At 40.1% G+C, this 16,216-nt stretch overlaps 1 protein-coding gene across 1 annotated transcript; it reads left to right on the top strand.

The window, feature by feature from the left end:
• The first annotated feature begins 14,137 nt into the window (after positions 1-14,137).
• LOC136879370 (spermatogenesis associated 6-like protein) lies at positions 14,138-15,481 on the top strand. Its single transcript, XM_067153186.2, has one exon. The coding sequence runs from the start codon at positions 14,138-14,140 to the stop codon at positions 15,479-15,481; it is 1,344 nt and encodes a 447-aa protein (XP_067009287.2).
• Positions 15,482-16,216: the final 735 nt, after the last annotated feature.

Here is a 16,216-nt window from a genome sequence, read left to right on the forward strand (position 1 = left end):
ATGAAGATCCATAATCGTGGTGAAGATGAGTAGATCAGTTGAAGTAACTTGCCAGCTCCCGGTGATCAGCGCGATATATTCAACATCAGGCACTGTGGTTTCAAACGCCAATGTAAAATGAAGAATAGCTTAATGATCCAGTATTTGCTTCAGTCGCGGGAATGTAAGTATAAATAGATACATATAATATAATTCAATATAATTGAATAAGTAATTATGATCCTGTAGAATTTTTGGAACAGTTGACGTGAAAAAAACAATTGTGAAGAGAAAAAAATATAGTAAAAATTGCTATACCGGAAACAAATGAAAACATATATGCCCAGTGCGCTATTTTTTAAAATGTAAAAAATTCAGGTCGTGATTGAATCGGCGCAAGGCAAGAGTTAAATTTGAATGAGAAGAACCGAAATGAAGGTGGCATTGTGGTTTTTTTTTTTGAGATGAAAAGAAAAGATAGGATAAATTAATAGAGGAAGAGGAATAGTGGAATAAGAGGAGAATAAAAGAGATTGAAGTTATAAACGGTGTTGAGGAAGGATAAGAAGGGAGATGAAGGAGGGGTAGTTTAGGGTGGGTTATTGGAGGTAGAAAATGTGGGTAGGAACTTTGTAAGGCATGGAAAATAGAATTGGGGTTTTAAAATTTAGAATTTTTGAGAAGAAAAATTAGGAAGTCGAAAAGGATGTTGGGTTTTTCAGAAATGTCATTTAAATTGAAATTAGGGTTGAAGTATTGGTCAAGGTGAATAAAGCAATTTTCAGTAGTGTTTAAGAGGGGGCCTTTGTTAATGATTTTAAGTATTTTCGTGTCTTTTTCAATATTGGTGAAATTATGCTTGGAGTCTTGTATGTGTTTTCCTATAGCAGAGAATCTGTTGTATTTAATGGTGTTGATATGTTCGGAGTATCTGATATTGAAGTTGCGGCCAGTTTGTCCGATGTAGGAGGAGCTGCAGTTGTTACATTTGAATCTGTATACTCCATATTTAGAAAAAGCATTAGATTTATTTAGTGATTTAGAGTTGTGTAAAATATTAAAATTTCTATTGTTAGTTCTAAAAGAAATTTTCATGTTGTGTTTTTTTAAAAACATTACCAGTACCTAGTTATTTTATAAGCATCTAGAGTGAAAGTGAAGGTGGAAAATGCAGTTGGTTTTGTTATGTCTTTAGATAACGTGGTTTTAGGACTGTGTTTGAATTTGTTGATGATACGGTTTATGAAGGAGTTGTTAAAGCCATTGAATTTAGCGATGAGGGAGATAATTTGGTGGCTGACAGGAGTATGTAAGAATACAATTTTTACAATCTGATTTTACGTCGCACCGACACAGATAGGTCTTATGGCGACGATGGGATAGGAAATGCCTAGGAGTGGGAAGGCAACGACAGTGGACTTAAGGTACATCCCCAGCATTTGCCTAGTGTGAAAATGGGGAACCACTGAAAACCATCTTCAGGGCTGCTGACAGTGAGATTCGAACCCACTATCTCCCGGATGCAAGCTCACAGCCGCACGCCTCTAACCGCACTGCTGCCGACAGTGGAATTCAAACTCACTATCTCCCAAATGCCAGCTAATACCTACGTGACCCAAACCGCGCGGCCACTTGCTCAGTATATGTAAGAACAAAGCCATAATGCAAAAGAAAGTCAGTGCATTTTATGCAATAAACAATGGAAGTATCAAAGGTACCAAAAGACCAAAAAAATAAGAAAGATCCGATAGAAGTATATACTGTTAATGGCAAGGAGATAAGATAAAATCGAAAATGAATCTGACTTCACACTCTTGTTGAGTTATTATACAGAGCACTCTTCCTGATTATATTAGACATGTTTGCGAAATTAATAACAAATTGGTTTGATAGAAGGCATTTTGGGTTTAGGAAAGGTCATTCCACTGAAGCTCAACTTGTAGGATTCCAGGAAGATAGCAGGTATCCTGGATTCAGGTCAAGTAGACTGTATCGCGATTGATCTATCCAAGGCATTTGATATGGTAGATCATGGGAGACTACTGGTAAAAATGAGTGCAATTTGACTTGACAAAGGAGTGACTGAATGGGTGGCTATGTTTCTAGAAAATAGAACTCAGAGAATTAGAGTAGGCGAAGCTTTATCTGTCCCTGTAATAATTAAGAGGGGAATTCCCCAAGGCAGTAAAATTGGGCCTTTATTTTATATACCGGTACATATATATCTATGATATGTACAAAGAAGTGGAATCAGAGGTAAGGGTGTTTGCAGACGATGTTATTCTGTACAGAGTAGTACATAAGTTGCAAGATTGTGCGCAACTGCAAAATGACCTCGATAATGTTGTGAGATAAACGCGGTTAAAGGGCAGGTTGTGAGTTCCACAAATAGGAGAAGTCCTCTCAGTTTTAATTACTGCGTTGAATGGGTGAAAGTTCCTTTTGGGGGTCATTGTAAGTACCTAGGTGTTAATATAAGGAACGATTAATTAATTAAGATGGCGGAGCTTATTGATGTGCATGAATTATGTCGTAGTGCTGAAAATCACATAAATTTCATAAAGGAGGTGCTTAACTCTGACCGGGCGAGTTGGCCGTGCGCGTAGAGGCGCGCGGATGTGAGCTTGCATCCGGGAGATAGTAGGTTCGAATCAGACTATCGGCAGCCCTGAAGGTGGTTTTCCGTGGTTTCCCATGTTCACACCAGGCAAATGCTGGGGCTGTACCTTAATTAAGGCCACGGCCGCTTCCTTCTAACTCCTAGGCCTTTCCTATCCCATCGTCGCCATAAGACTTATCTGTGTCGGTGCGGCGTAAAGCCGCTAGCTTAACTCTGACAAAATTAAAGTTTTATTGCAGCCAATGGCCATATGTAAATTTTCTACTCTTTACTATATTCATGTAAGGACTTGTCTCTTTTGCTACACTTATTGAAGTGGTATCGTTCACATATTTTCTCACACAGTTTGCACACGCATTCGTCGCTTGGATCGTGATATATCTCTTTTACGCATAGCTTATGATGGAAACCATGTACTGCCAGCCTGTTGATAGCGCTGCGCATGATCTTATTTGGGCCCATCCAGTCTCTGTTTGTCATAGCATCCGTCACGTAGAACTCCGGCCAGATTTCTTCTCTTTTGCTTAACCTTAGATTTAGGTGAGCAGTGGCTTGGGGGTGTCGATGACACAGAAATATATCTAAGGTCCTCGATAAGGAAAGGCTCCTGAGCTAGTTCATAAGCTAGTCTAGATGGGGATGTCTTAGAAATAACTAATATTCTTTTCAGAAAGGTAGCTTTCACTTTTTCAAGGGTAGTTATGTCAGATGTTGATAATTTGTCCCAGATTAAATCTATGCCAACAAACATTGGAACAGCAAAGTAATTAGTTCAGCAGATGATATCAAGAAAACTCTTGACTCATTTAAAGAAGAAATACTAAAGTTACGGGAAGAACTAACTACAGCTGAAAGCAAACAACAGAGCTACCCAGATGTTCTTCAGGTCACTACATAGTCAACGTAGGCCTAATCAGTTTCGCAGAAAACAGCTAATGTTGTGCTGGTGTCTTCAAGAGACGCTACTAAAGTTAAAGATTTGCAACAAACTCTTAATATATTGCAATTTGATTCAAAATTGGTTTCGTTCCAGGTAGAAGTTAAAAACATCAAGGAAATTCCAAATAAGAGTGTTATATTTGAATGAAGAAATAATGACGAGTGTAAGAACATCGTAAACCATCTTCAGGAGACGGAACCTAACTTGTCTGCACGAATTACGAAGAAATAAATCCTCGAATTATGATACATGCGATCGAGGTGGACTTTCCGAAGGAGGAGCAGACGAAAGTAATCTTGGAACCATTGAGACGGCGGTGCTTGGAACAAACTCCTCTCGTGAATCACAGCCTGCTAGATATGGGTGCGTTCCTGAATAGATGCTTTGTAAGGAAGTCAAGAAATGGAAGATTACAAGGAGATCCAATCAGCCCGTTGCTCTTCAATATCACAGTCTAATATACACAGTCGCGAAGCTTGGCTCATTTTTTTCATCCATGCGACTCCAGCGCTCCACGGGGCCAGCAAGCTTCTGGTCTACTGAGATGTGTAAGTTGTGTATAATTTGCAAGGTTAGTGTGAGGTAGTTCCATTACAAGTGATTCATTTTCTGTTAAATTAACACGGTGTTCACGAAATGAGATGTGTGTAGTGCAGTTAACTGCTCCATTAACAAGAAGAAGACACCAGAGCTATCAGTTCTTAGGTTTCCTAAAGATGCTGAAAAATAAGGCAAGGCTTATTGGCTACGGTTTACATTTTCGCATAATAGACCAATATTGTGAAGATGTATAAATAGAAGTTCAAATAAGTAGGTTTTTGGTTTGTCAATTATCCAGAAGTTTAACTCAGTGGGGGAAATCCACCCAATTATTAAATTAAATAACGTTTTAACCCAATCTTTTCCTCTAACACGTAGCGATATTTCCAGGTGTAGAAAATGGCTTGTAAACAGTAGGAGGGCTGATTTAATGAAGAAATATGTTAACTATTTGTACAACAACATACAGTTATGCTCGAATCATTTTGAAGACAGCCAGTTTATGTCAGTCGAAAAGAAGAAATTAGTGTGGAATGCAGTTCCAACAGTATTCGACATTCCAAATAAACCTCCACGGATTTCCTTAAAGTGAACATTATTGGTTAGAGATGATGGATCCATGTCAAAGAAGAAGAAATTATCTTGTAGGCAGTCAAGAGGTGTTGTTAGGACAGAGACTGTTTCAGACATCGCACCATCTGTATCGAGTAATCCAGTAGAAGTGTCAGCGGCAGAAGAAATGCATAAATTGAATGAAATTATTGATAGCCTGAAGAAGAAGTGCAAATATAAGTCAGCTGAAGTGGTTCGTTTGAGGCGGAAGTGTAGGGAGCTAAAGAGGTGTACATGCACATGTAAATGTCAAGGTAGAAAGCATAAAGTAGATAGGAAAAGTGTTCTCTCGGACAGAGAAAAACTGAAATGTACAGATTCTAAATATCTGACGAAGGAGGCACTTAATGTATTGTTACATCAAATTAGGAAACCAACACTAAAATAAGTGTGGAGTTAGATGGAATGAGGAAATTAAGTTATTCGCTCTAAACTTATTATACTGTAGTCCGCAAGGCTACCGATTTCTGTGTCAGTACTTTGATCTCCCCTCAGTACGAACACTGCAGAAATACATGGAGGATGTTCGGCTTAAATGTGGATTAAATGAAGGTATTTTTCAATTACAGAAAGAAAAAGTAAAATCTTTTCCAGAACATGAAAGATTAGTGAATATTTCAGTGGATGAAATATCATTAATATACAACATGGCATATGATACTTCTAGTGACAGTATCATTGGGTTTGAATATTTAGGTGATGAACGTACACCAAAAGTAGCAAATAGTGCATTTGTTATGATGATAAATGGGGTTTTAGCAAGTTCAGGCAGCCATTATTATATTGTCTTACTCAGGATGGAATAAGTGTCGATCATTTTCCATAGGAATGTTGTGAAGGTACTAAGCTGTTGCTATTGAAATTATTTGTGAAACTTAGATTATATTACATCATCAAATTTTGCAATAAAAGTTTTCAGTGCCATAGAAAAAACACGAAGTACCTACAATTCAGTCATTTAGGTTGATGAGATCTTAACCAAATTCAGTTCAATAAAAGGTCTTATAACAAGACTTTCCATGCTGTAGCAATAAATAGTCTAGCCTATCAGCGTGTTCTGTAAAATTTACTATTAAAATAGTTGTTCAGATGGTTGCAATATTTATAATTTACGTAGAGGTACAATCAGCTGTTGAGTAGAGAACAGTACCAGCTTGCTGCCCGCTGCGAGCGCTGGTGTCGTTCCGCTTGTTAACAGGATGCCATTTCATTACTAAGGAGCTTCGCGACTGTGTGTATTAGACTGTGTTCAATATCGCGTCTGCGGACATTCCCAGGACCATTGCTTCAGGAAACGTGAAGATATATGCATACGCAGACGAATGGTACTGGTGTCTCGTGAAATTTTAAAAAAAACTTCGAAAAGCGTTCAATAAAGTTACATCATGGACTACACACAATGGAAATGAGAAGAAAATAGTGACAATGACTTTCAGGAAAGGTGGCAAGCCAGCAGCCAGTGGCACAATATACTACAGACGAGAACCACTAACAGTTTAAGTACCTTGGATTAACAGTACAGACTAACGGAAACACGTTCAGCTACCATGTCAAGGAGAAAGTGTTAGCAGCCATATCTGCCATGAACAGAATACAGAAAATATAATTGGAAACAGCGTTGAAAGTGTTTAAGCGAAAGATCTCACCGATGTTAACCAACGGCCTGACACTAATCTGGGACCAACTGCAAAAGAAAGACATCAAAGAAATTGGAAAGGTAAAAGCTAGATTTCTATTTTTTTAAAGGCATTTGGAGTCTCTAAGTTCACCCCATCACGCTTGGTTTACCTTCTCGCCAGAGAACCCTTCCATATTGAAGATCGCTGTGCGGTTAGGAGCGCGCAGCTGTGAGCTCGCATCCGGGAGATAGTGGGTTCGAACCCCACTGTCGGCAGCCCTGAAGATGGTTTTCCGTGGTTTCCCATTTTCACACCAGGCAAATGCTGGAGCTGTACCTTAATTGAGGCCACGGCCGTTTCCTTCCCATTCCTAGGCCTTTCCTGTCCCATCGTCGCCATAAGTCTATCTGTGTCGGTGCGACGTAAAGCAACTAGCAAAACATATTGAAGATCTAAGTCTTGAATTATCATTGCCTACGTCAAGAGCATACCAGAGCCTATTACAGGAACTTTAGGACAAAAGGGAAGATATATGGCTAGATTTCTTCTCCACAGACGCGAACTATGAACTGAGGCACACCATGACTCGCTTTGCGCTCCATGGTTCCCACTACAAAATCTGCAAGAGAGATATCTACCATGATCCAAGTAAACTGTGCCAGTGTAAACTCTGTGGCGACCAATCTGGTAGATACCATGTCATAAAATGCAAAAGCAGGCAAATCTTGCTGACAAAATTCTGTAGTAGTTAAGTGCTATATAAACTATAGAACTATACATTGACCATTATGGCTATAACTGTATTATTGTATGGCCATTGGCTGCATTAAACATTATTATTATTATAACATCATAATGCGATCGGAGAGGTTACCGTATATATCGGTTATTGTAGTGTTGTCCAGTCAACGAGTATACAAGTGTGATTCGGTGTTACAAGTGCCACGGCTGCAATCATTTTGCAAAAAAGTGTTAAAGTCCTTTAATCTGTTCTCAGTGTTCGGATTTACATGAAACAAAAGACTGCCCTAAAAGTAAAACTGAATGCATTAATTGCAAGAACACAAATCGGAAAATGGCTTCTATGAGCAAGGCGAACAAGGTACGAACACTTGAAAACTGATCATCCTGCCACATCAGCTGAATGTCCCATTTATCAAAGTATCGTAAATATTATCAAATCAAAATCAATTATGGCTAAAATTAATATATATAACCAAACTTACATAAATCTGTTGTCCCAACGCAGGAACTCATACAAAAATCGGACTTTAATAATTTAAAACCGGAACATGTTATAAAACTTCTATGTGTACAAGAACCGAACACCAGAGGGAACAGAGTCGTTGGATTTGGTCTAAACTGTACTGTTCTTACCAATAATAATGTGCAATAGACCGCGTGCCTCTATCGTAACAACTTCAACGTCCGTTTTTAAGTTGATACAATATTGTTCCCCTGACAGAGTTGTATTAGGTGTTGACTTAAATCGTAGGGCTTTCTGTATAGGTAATATTTAATGTGAATATAAGGATGAATTAAGTGAAGTTTTAAATGACCTCAAGGAACTCTGTGTTGATTTGAAAGGCAAGCCCCTCTTAGTAATTGGAGATATTAATGCTAAACATAGTGCACGGGGAAGTCCTGTGACCGATAATCGTGGAAATAAGTTTATCGATTTTTTCTCCTCCTATATGCTAACAATACTTAATGATGGACGAATTCTAACTTTCAGTCGAAATTATGGTAACAGTTTTATAGATGTTAGCGTCTGTTCACCTGCACTTTTAAAACATATTGTGGAATGGGAAGTGAGTGAAGCTCCTAGTCTTTCTGATCATAGACTTATTACTATAAAAATTAAAACAGACATATTGTGGAATGGGACGTGAGTGAAGCTCCTAGTCTTTCTGATCATAGACTTATTACTATAAAAATTAAAACAGACGTAAATACAGTTAGTGCTAATCACTCCAACGCGTTTTTTTAGGACTAGAATGTTCAGTGGACTCATTTTCAGATAGCTGCTGGGAAACTCGGAAGAATAGCAGAACAGATGCTACAAGTGACTACCAGCAAACAACTTAATATAATGATAAATGACCTTACGCAAACTATTTATAATATCTGTGAAGCGCATCTTCCGAAATTGTCGCAGAAACCTGTAAAAAATTACTGGTGGAACTCTGAACTAGATCGGATGAGAAAGAGGGTCTTAACATCATACAGGAGATACAAGCGTTCTTGTGAAATATTTCGTCGACAATATGAAGAGGCGTATAATAGAATTAAATCGGATTATAAAATAAAAATAATTAAAACCAAAAATGAGCCATGGAAAGCTTTTTTCTCTGCACAACGTGCCAGTAACCCTTGGAACATTGTATATAAAATATATAAAATTATATATAAAATAGGATGTGCTTTTGTAGTGCTACGGAATAACAGTGATGTGTATGCTGAAAAATTTAGACTATCTCCCTCATGTTCAGTATTTCAAGCAGAACTGTGCGATATACAATAGGCAGTTATGTGGATTTAAAAACGCAGTTGTGCTGCGCAAATATTGAGTGATTCTCGGGCAGCTTTGAGAGCAATTCAAGAAAAATATAACTTTTTTGTTAGGGGCTTTACGTCGCACCGACACAGATAGGTCTTATGGCGACGATGGGATAAGAAAGGCCTAGGAGTTGGAAGGAAGCGGCCGTGGCCTTAATTAAGGTACAGCCCCAGCATTTGCCTGGTGTGAAAATGGGAAACCACGGAAAACCATCTTCAGGGCTGCCGCTAGTGGGATTCGAACCTACTATCTCCCGGATGCAAGCTCACAGCCGCGCGCCTCTACGCGCACGGCCAACTCGCCCGGTAAATATAACTTTCATCCGGTAGCTGTTAATATAAGGTCACACATATTAGGCTAAAATAACCATATCTGCATGCAATGGGTCCGAGGTCATGACGGAGTAGAAGGAAATGACAGAGCTGATGAACTTGCCAAAGCAGCTACTACTTCTTCTCACGCCTTGTTGATATTTGAAAAAAAGTGCCCTATGTCTCGTGAAAAAAAAAAAAGAACTAAGAGAGTATACACAAGATATGTGGAACAACCAATGGATCACCAGCACAAACGGCCGGCTGACAAGGGACTTGTTCTTTCCAAATATTCAAGACAGACTACAAAGTAGGTTATTGCAACATGAACATATTATAACTCAGTTTCTGACAGGAAATGGAAAGTCTGGATCGTAGTTCGAGAGGTTTAGAATCAATATTCAGAAGCCCTACAGCTGTGCCTATGAAATGCCACAAACTGTCCCTCATCTTTTATTTTAGTGTCCAATTTTTAACAGTAGATATGAATTATTAATGCATTTAAACATGTGTAATATAGAATACCAAGCACCTCTCACTATGGTATTTCAGAGAAGTTGCTGTTATAAAGTGTTTGTTAAGTTTTTCCACCTAATTTATAAGTTATCTCTATTTTAAATTCAATTTTCATGTATTAACTTAGTTTCACTATCTATAGCCCCAATATACTACTTGTAAAATAAGGTTTGTAACGGGATATTCAATAATAATAATAATAATAATAATAATAATAATAATAATAATAATTGTACCGGGAGGTACACCTCAACGCCGCGCATTCAGAACTACCGCCAATGAACTCCTCTATTGGTAAAACAGTGAAACTGAAACTACACCAACTTGGAACTTTAATCAGAAGATATCATCACTAAAATATTGAGTAATCTTGTTATTGTGCAGTTTCCTAACCTGAGTGAATTTCTACTTGTTTTGTTTGACATTCATCAAGAAGTTTCGACAGTCTTCCACAGATGCCACTACTAAAAACTATGATCATGTACCCTGATGCGAGGTGTAAGAAGTTATAATTTAAAGAAGTTTCGTATTTCTAGGTTTTTGTAACTGAATGCTGTTCATTTATTTTTGGGTTGGCAATATCTCCTCTTTCTTTCCGCTACTTTTGAATCTAGCCAATCCCTAATTTCTGTATTTAATTTTCAACCTATCACAGGCTTCTTGTTCGATTCTAAGTGTAACTTTAGAATGTATCCAATAAAATTGAGAGGGTGTGGCTAGTTTAACCTTGAATGATCTCGAACCTTCCCTGAGGGTTTATAAACTTCAGCTTTTCTCGTTTCTTGGCCAATTGATCGTCATCTGATTGAGTGTGTGTGTCAAAGCAGGAGGCGGGCGGCCTCTTTCATCGGTCAACAGAACATCTACCTGGTAATGGCCACATAACTTCTTTCTTTCTTGCTACCTCCGGAGTTTAACCCGAGGGAAAGGTCCGACTCTTTAGTTATGTAACCAGCTTTTCTAAAATGTAACTTCTTCCGGCTAATGTAAAGCCTTCATAAAATCTTTAACTGTAAATCGGGTATAAAGAGTGAATTACCCTCTCGAGCTCCCCTTCATCTTAGTTTGAGGTGACTACGTTTTTATAACTGGTTTTCATTCTGTAATGTGGTAAAGTAATTTCTATGCGAGTCACCTCAGTAGTTTGGGAATAGCCCCTCTTTCATCGGCCTAGAGCCCTTTAGATTTTTAAGTGTTCATTATATTGGAGCTCAGTGTGCCTCCATTCACCTTGTGTTTGGGCCAGTTATCTAACCTGTTCTTTTTCCATGAAGGTCCAGTAGGTTGGGTATTAAATACCCCTGTATAAATTATTTTCAAATTGTAAGTTGTGTCTTGAGAGGCCAGTAATTGTAAGTCGATGTTGCCTGGAGTAGGTCTGGAAAACTGAGAGCCTGTTAGCTCTTTTTCAAGTTTTGTAATTGTAAAGAGTGCCTCTGGAAGGCTAGATATTTAGATTTTGGGGAGCAAGTGCTCTTGAATTAGGGGATTTCTGCCCCTGAATAATTTCTGCTCTTTTGTAAATTTTGAGCTAGGAGCTCAGGAAATGTAAAGCGAGGGCTTGAAGGCCAGGATCTGTTAAGACCACTTATCTTATCTGTTCCTAGACTTGTTTTAAGGTGTTTCATTGTTCTGAAAAATTGTTAAGTTTAAAGTTCTGAAAATTTAACCTTCAGTTTAAGTTTTAAATTAATTTTGATATTGTATTTAGACCCATTCAGTATCCCCTGCCTGTCATAAGAGGCGACTAAAAGGAGCTCCAGGGGCTCTGAACTTTGGAGCGTGGGCTGGCGACCACGGGGCCCTTAGCTGAGTCCTGACATTGCTTCCACTTACTTGTGCCAGGCTCCTCACTTTCATCTATCCTATCCGACCTCCCTTGGTCAACTCTTGTTCTTTTCCAACCCCGACGCTATTAGGTTTGCGAGGGCTAGGGAGTCTTTCATCTTCACGCCCTTCGTGGCCCTTGTCTTTATTTGGCCGATATCTTCATTTTTCGAAACAATAATCACCACCACCACCACCACCACCACTTAGACCCATTCACCCCGGCACCTTTCTTAACCTCTTTCTGCTCCACGGGTAACCCCGTAATAATAATAATAATAATAATAATAATAATAATAATAATAATAATAATAATAATAATAATAATAATAATAATAATAATAATAATAATTTAAAGGATACTAAGATAATGCATTAACCTAACTAATACACTGACTGACAGAGCAAATGCAACACCAAGAAGGAGTGGTTCGAAAGGGATGAAAGTTGGGGAAAAAACAGAGACGGCACGGACGAATAATTGATGTTTATTTCAAACCGATATGCAGGTTACACAATGCGCACGGCATCGACTCAGTAGGATGTAGGACCACCGCGAGCGGCGATGCACGCAGAAACACGTCGAGGTACAGAGTCAATAAGAGTGCGGATGGTGTCCTGAGGGATGGTTCTCCATTCTCTGTCAACCATTTGCCACAGTTGGTCGTCCGTACGAGGCTGGGGCAGAGTTTGCAAACGGCGTCCAATGAGATCCCACACGTGTTCGATTGGTGAGAGATCCGGAGAGTACGCTGGCCACGGAAGCATCTGTACACCTCGTAGAGCCTGTTTAGAGATGCGAGCAGTGTGTGGGCGGGCATTATCCTGCTGAAACAGAGCATTGGGCAGCCCCTGAAGGTACGGGAGTGCCACCGGCCGCAGCACATGCTGCACGTAGCGGTGGGCATTTAACGTGCCTTGAATACGCACTAGAGGTGACGTGGAATCATACGCAATAGCGCCCCAAACCATGATGCCGCGTTGTCTAGCGGTAGGGCGCTCCACAGTTACTGCCGGATTTGACCTTTCTCCACGGCGACGCCACACTCGTCTGCGGTGACTATCACTGACAGAACAGAAGCGTGACTCATCGGAGAACACGACGTTCCGCCATTCCCTCATCCAAGTCGCTCTAGCCCGGCACCATGCCAGGCGTGCACGTCTCTGCTGTGGAGTCAATGGTAGTCTTCTGAGCGGACGCCGGGAGTGCAGGCCTCCTTCAACCAATCGACGGGAAATTGTTCTGGTCGATATTGGAACAGCCAGGGTGTCTTGCACATGCTGAAGAATGGCGCTTGACGTGGCGTGCGGGGCTGCCACCGCTTGGCAGCGGATGCGCCGATCCTCGCGTGCTGACGTCACTCGGGCTGCGCCTGGACCCATCGCACGTGCCACATGTCCCTGCGCCAACCATCTTCGCCACAGGCGCTGCACCGTGGACACATCCCTATGGGTATCGGCTGCGATTTGACGAAGCGACCAACCTGCCCTTCTCAGCCCGATCACCATACCCCTCGTAAAGTCGTCTGTCTGCTGGAAATGCCTCCGTTGACGGCGGCCTGGCATTCTTAGCTATACACGTGTCCTGTGGCACACGACAACACGTTCTACAATGACTGTCGGCTGAGAAATCACGGTACGAAGTGGGCCATTCGCCAACGCCGTGTCCCATTTATGGTTCGCTACGTGCGCAGCACAGCGGCGCATTTCACATCATGAGCATACCTCAGTGACGTCAGTCTACCCTGCAATTGGCATACAGTTCTGACCACTCCTTCTTGGTGTTGCATTTGCTCTGTCTGTCAGTCAGTGTACATTCGTTCCTAAGCCTCTTCTTGTTTATTGTGCATCATTCCAGTTATTGTCTACAAAGTATAATACAGGGTTTTGACACTAATCTTGGCGTTCCTGGAGGAAAGAAAACTAATATGCGAAGCTTTCGCATCAAAATGAAGGTATTTAGATGACTTCGTAACCTTGAACAGTAGGCAGGTGATCCCCCTATAACGCCCACCATTTGGTTTTGATATTACGGCCTGATATATTGTAGTCGGTCTTGATTCTACTTTCTGTTGAAACAATTATCACCATCAATCACCAAAATCGTGAGTGGAATTTCTTTCATCTCAGCGATCATTGATACGCGTCAATTTTACAAGCTCTTTTGTGACGTACCGAAATGGGTTCCCTGACCCTCCACTGGTTACGGATAGCAGTTTGTTTTAAACTGGTAGATGTCGTTGAAATCGAGCAGAACAAAGGGCATTTATTTAGGTCCGAATATTTTCCGAATAATTTTATTTATTGCTTATCAATTGTGTTTTACAGATATTGTCACTTACAGTTAGGAATTCTGGCTGTACGGCTGTATGTTTGCTGATATGTTAGGAGCATAGGTTCTTCCTATATAATGGCTCTTGCTGCGCAGAGATTCTCTTCTGTGAAATTAAGTAAACACATGTTACCAAGCAACGATGCAGTATACAGTTGTATGTATGTAGTGGGTGGGCAAATATTTGCCAAGAACATCGTGGCCAAACACAAATTATTATGCAATGAAATGAATTTGAAAACGTACCATCTTAGGATGAGGGCAGTGTTATATGGCGTGGGATGTCCAGAAAGGCTCTGAACATAACCGTGGAATTAGATGTCCATGCAGTGACCTGTCCTGGAGTATGGCTCTGTCCCAACGGCAGAGTCAGTCTGCGGATATGTACCTTAAAAAGCACCGCAAAAACTGGAAAACTCCCCCCAGTTTTCCCTCTTTTATTTCATGACAAATTTGTGTTTTCAAAAACATTTTCGCGAGTACGTTACCTGTCAGACCTACAGAAGCACTTAAAGAAAGAGTTCTTGTATGCTGAGTTGATCCAATGGCCCGAAGTTGATTTAGGGATTGTTTTAGCAAATTTCGAGACAACACTCCTAGAACTGCTATTTCCATCGTCTATAGAAAGAGCCACATTGACTGGAGTCGATGTAGATCTTCTTATGGATCCTTCGCCAAATTTCCCTGGTATTTTATCTCCTAGGATTGAAGTATCGACAAAAACGAGTATTGAAGAAAGAGTGAAATCAGCTGAATCTTTGTGCAAGAAGCTGTCTTGCGCTACTACTTCCATTAATCCAAAAGTGTTAAGCTCCTATCGCGTTACAAGATATAAACATAGGGGGTACCTAAATCGACAGCAGCGCAAGGTATGTCACAGTAAGCATTATCTTAGGAAATGCCCAAAACTTCGCGGTAGATCTTGTCGCCGCCCATTTGTAGTAAGACATGTAGATGAAGACATATTTAACTACCATAGCTTCCACAAGAAACGAAGAAAAAAGTCCAGGTCTCCATGTCGAGCATCATCTGTTCAAAATCTAGTCTGGGAGTCAGCCTCGGGTCGGCTGTATACTCCTCGCTATGTTAATCAACTTAAATGTGATCAACTGTCTGATGAAAACATTACAGAATGCTGTGATGAAAATGAGAAGGATTATTCTGATGAAGACGAGAATGAATGTTGTGAGAGAATAAAGCGGGTTTGTGAAAGCAAGTCTCATGTGTCCGGAGTCTGTCCTGTGTGTGATCGGTACAAGAAATACTTCGCTCTTGCCAATGTTAATATACAGTACCCCTGCAAATGCTCCTCAGATTGCTCGCCAGATTATTTGTTCAAGCCAGTAGCTAAGAACGTTAGACGACGCGTTCATCATGCCGTTGATACCAGTCGCTGTTATCCTTTCCTTCAAGAGAAGGAGTTGTTACCTCCTCGCAAGAATGTGTGTTGTTGGCGAACAAAGATATGTGACGCAGAAAAAGATCCGTGTTTTCGAGGGAATGAATCATCTTATCGTGAGCAATTCTATCTCAATTTGGGAAAATTTTATAGGAGATTGTACAAACGTGCTAAGAGTAGGGCTGCGCTGGAGTGTAGGGAGTGTAGGGCGGCTACATGTTCATAGAATTACTCTTTAGTGCACTGGACACTACGTGTAACCCTTCATCAGGAGTTTAGAGAGAAACTTACAAGAAATAGATGCATTGCTATTGAAATCTTCAAGAACTGATACATTCAGTCTACGTATTACTTAGTGTTAAGTAGATTTCGAGCAATTATACTTCAACATGTGCCTGTAATACAGTGGAATGTAGATATGCTATTATTAAATAGAGAATGTTTTGCTTGCCTTGTCGCTACATTTTAATAATTCAGTTCTTTCTGTACTAGATGTGTATTTTATTCCGTTACTCGTGCATCAAGCATGGCAGGAAGGTTGCAAGTCAGGAAACAGAAGCGTACAATACCTATATTTCATATTTTTCTTTTCGATATTTGCTAGTCCTGGCTATTACTGATGTTACCATAGCTAGGTGGTCAATCCATTTAGCTACACTGTGCAAATTATTTGAATGTAATTTAATGATTTCCCAATCTTTGGGTTGCCATTACGACAAAGCATGTCACTCAAAACTTGCATTATTAAGGTTACAGAGAAATTAGTTACAGTAATGTTTACATAGTCTACTAATCTGAAGTGTAGTCTGAAAGGAACCCTTCAGCGCCAACAGACCTTCATCCTGAACCACTTACATTGAAATGGGCATAGAAGTCAGAAAATAATTTGGAATTGTTCCCCTGCAGACCACCAGAAGCTCTATAACAGTAGCGTTTTTGAATTAATTCGCCGTGAGCTCAT

Source organism: Anabrus simplex, chromosome 8 (genome assembly GCF_040414725.1).
Source record: "Anabrus simplex isolate iqAnaSimp1 chromosome 8, ASM4041472v1, whole genome shotgun sequence".
NCBI classification, from domain to species: Eukaryota; Metazoa; Arthropoda; class Insecta; order Orthoptera; family Tettigoniidae; genus Anabrus; species Anabrus simplex.

What these genes read in the sequence shown, in the direction of transcription:
- LOC136879370 (XM_067153186.2), top strand. Translation starts at nt 14,138, where the DNA reads ATGTCCAGAAAGGCTCTGAACATAACCGTGGAATTAGATGTCCATGCA.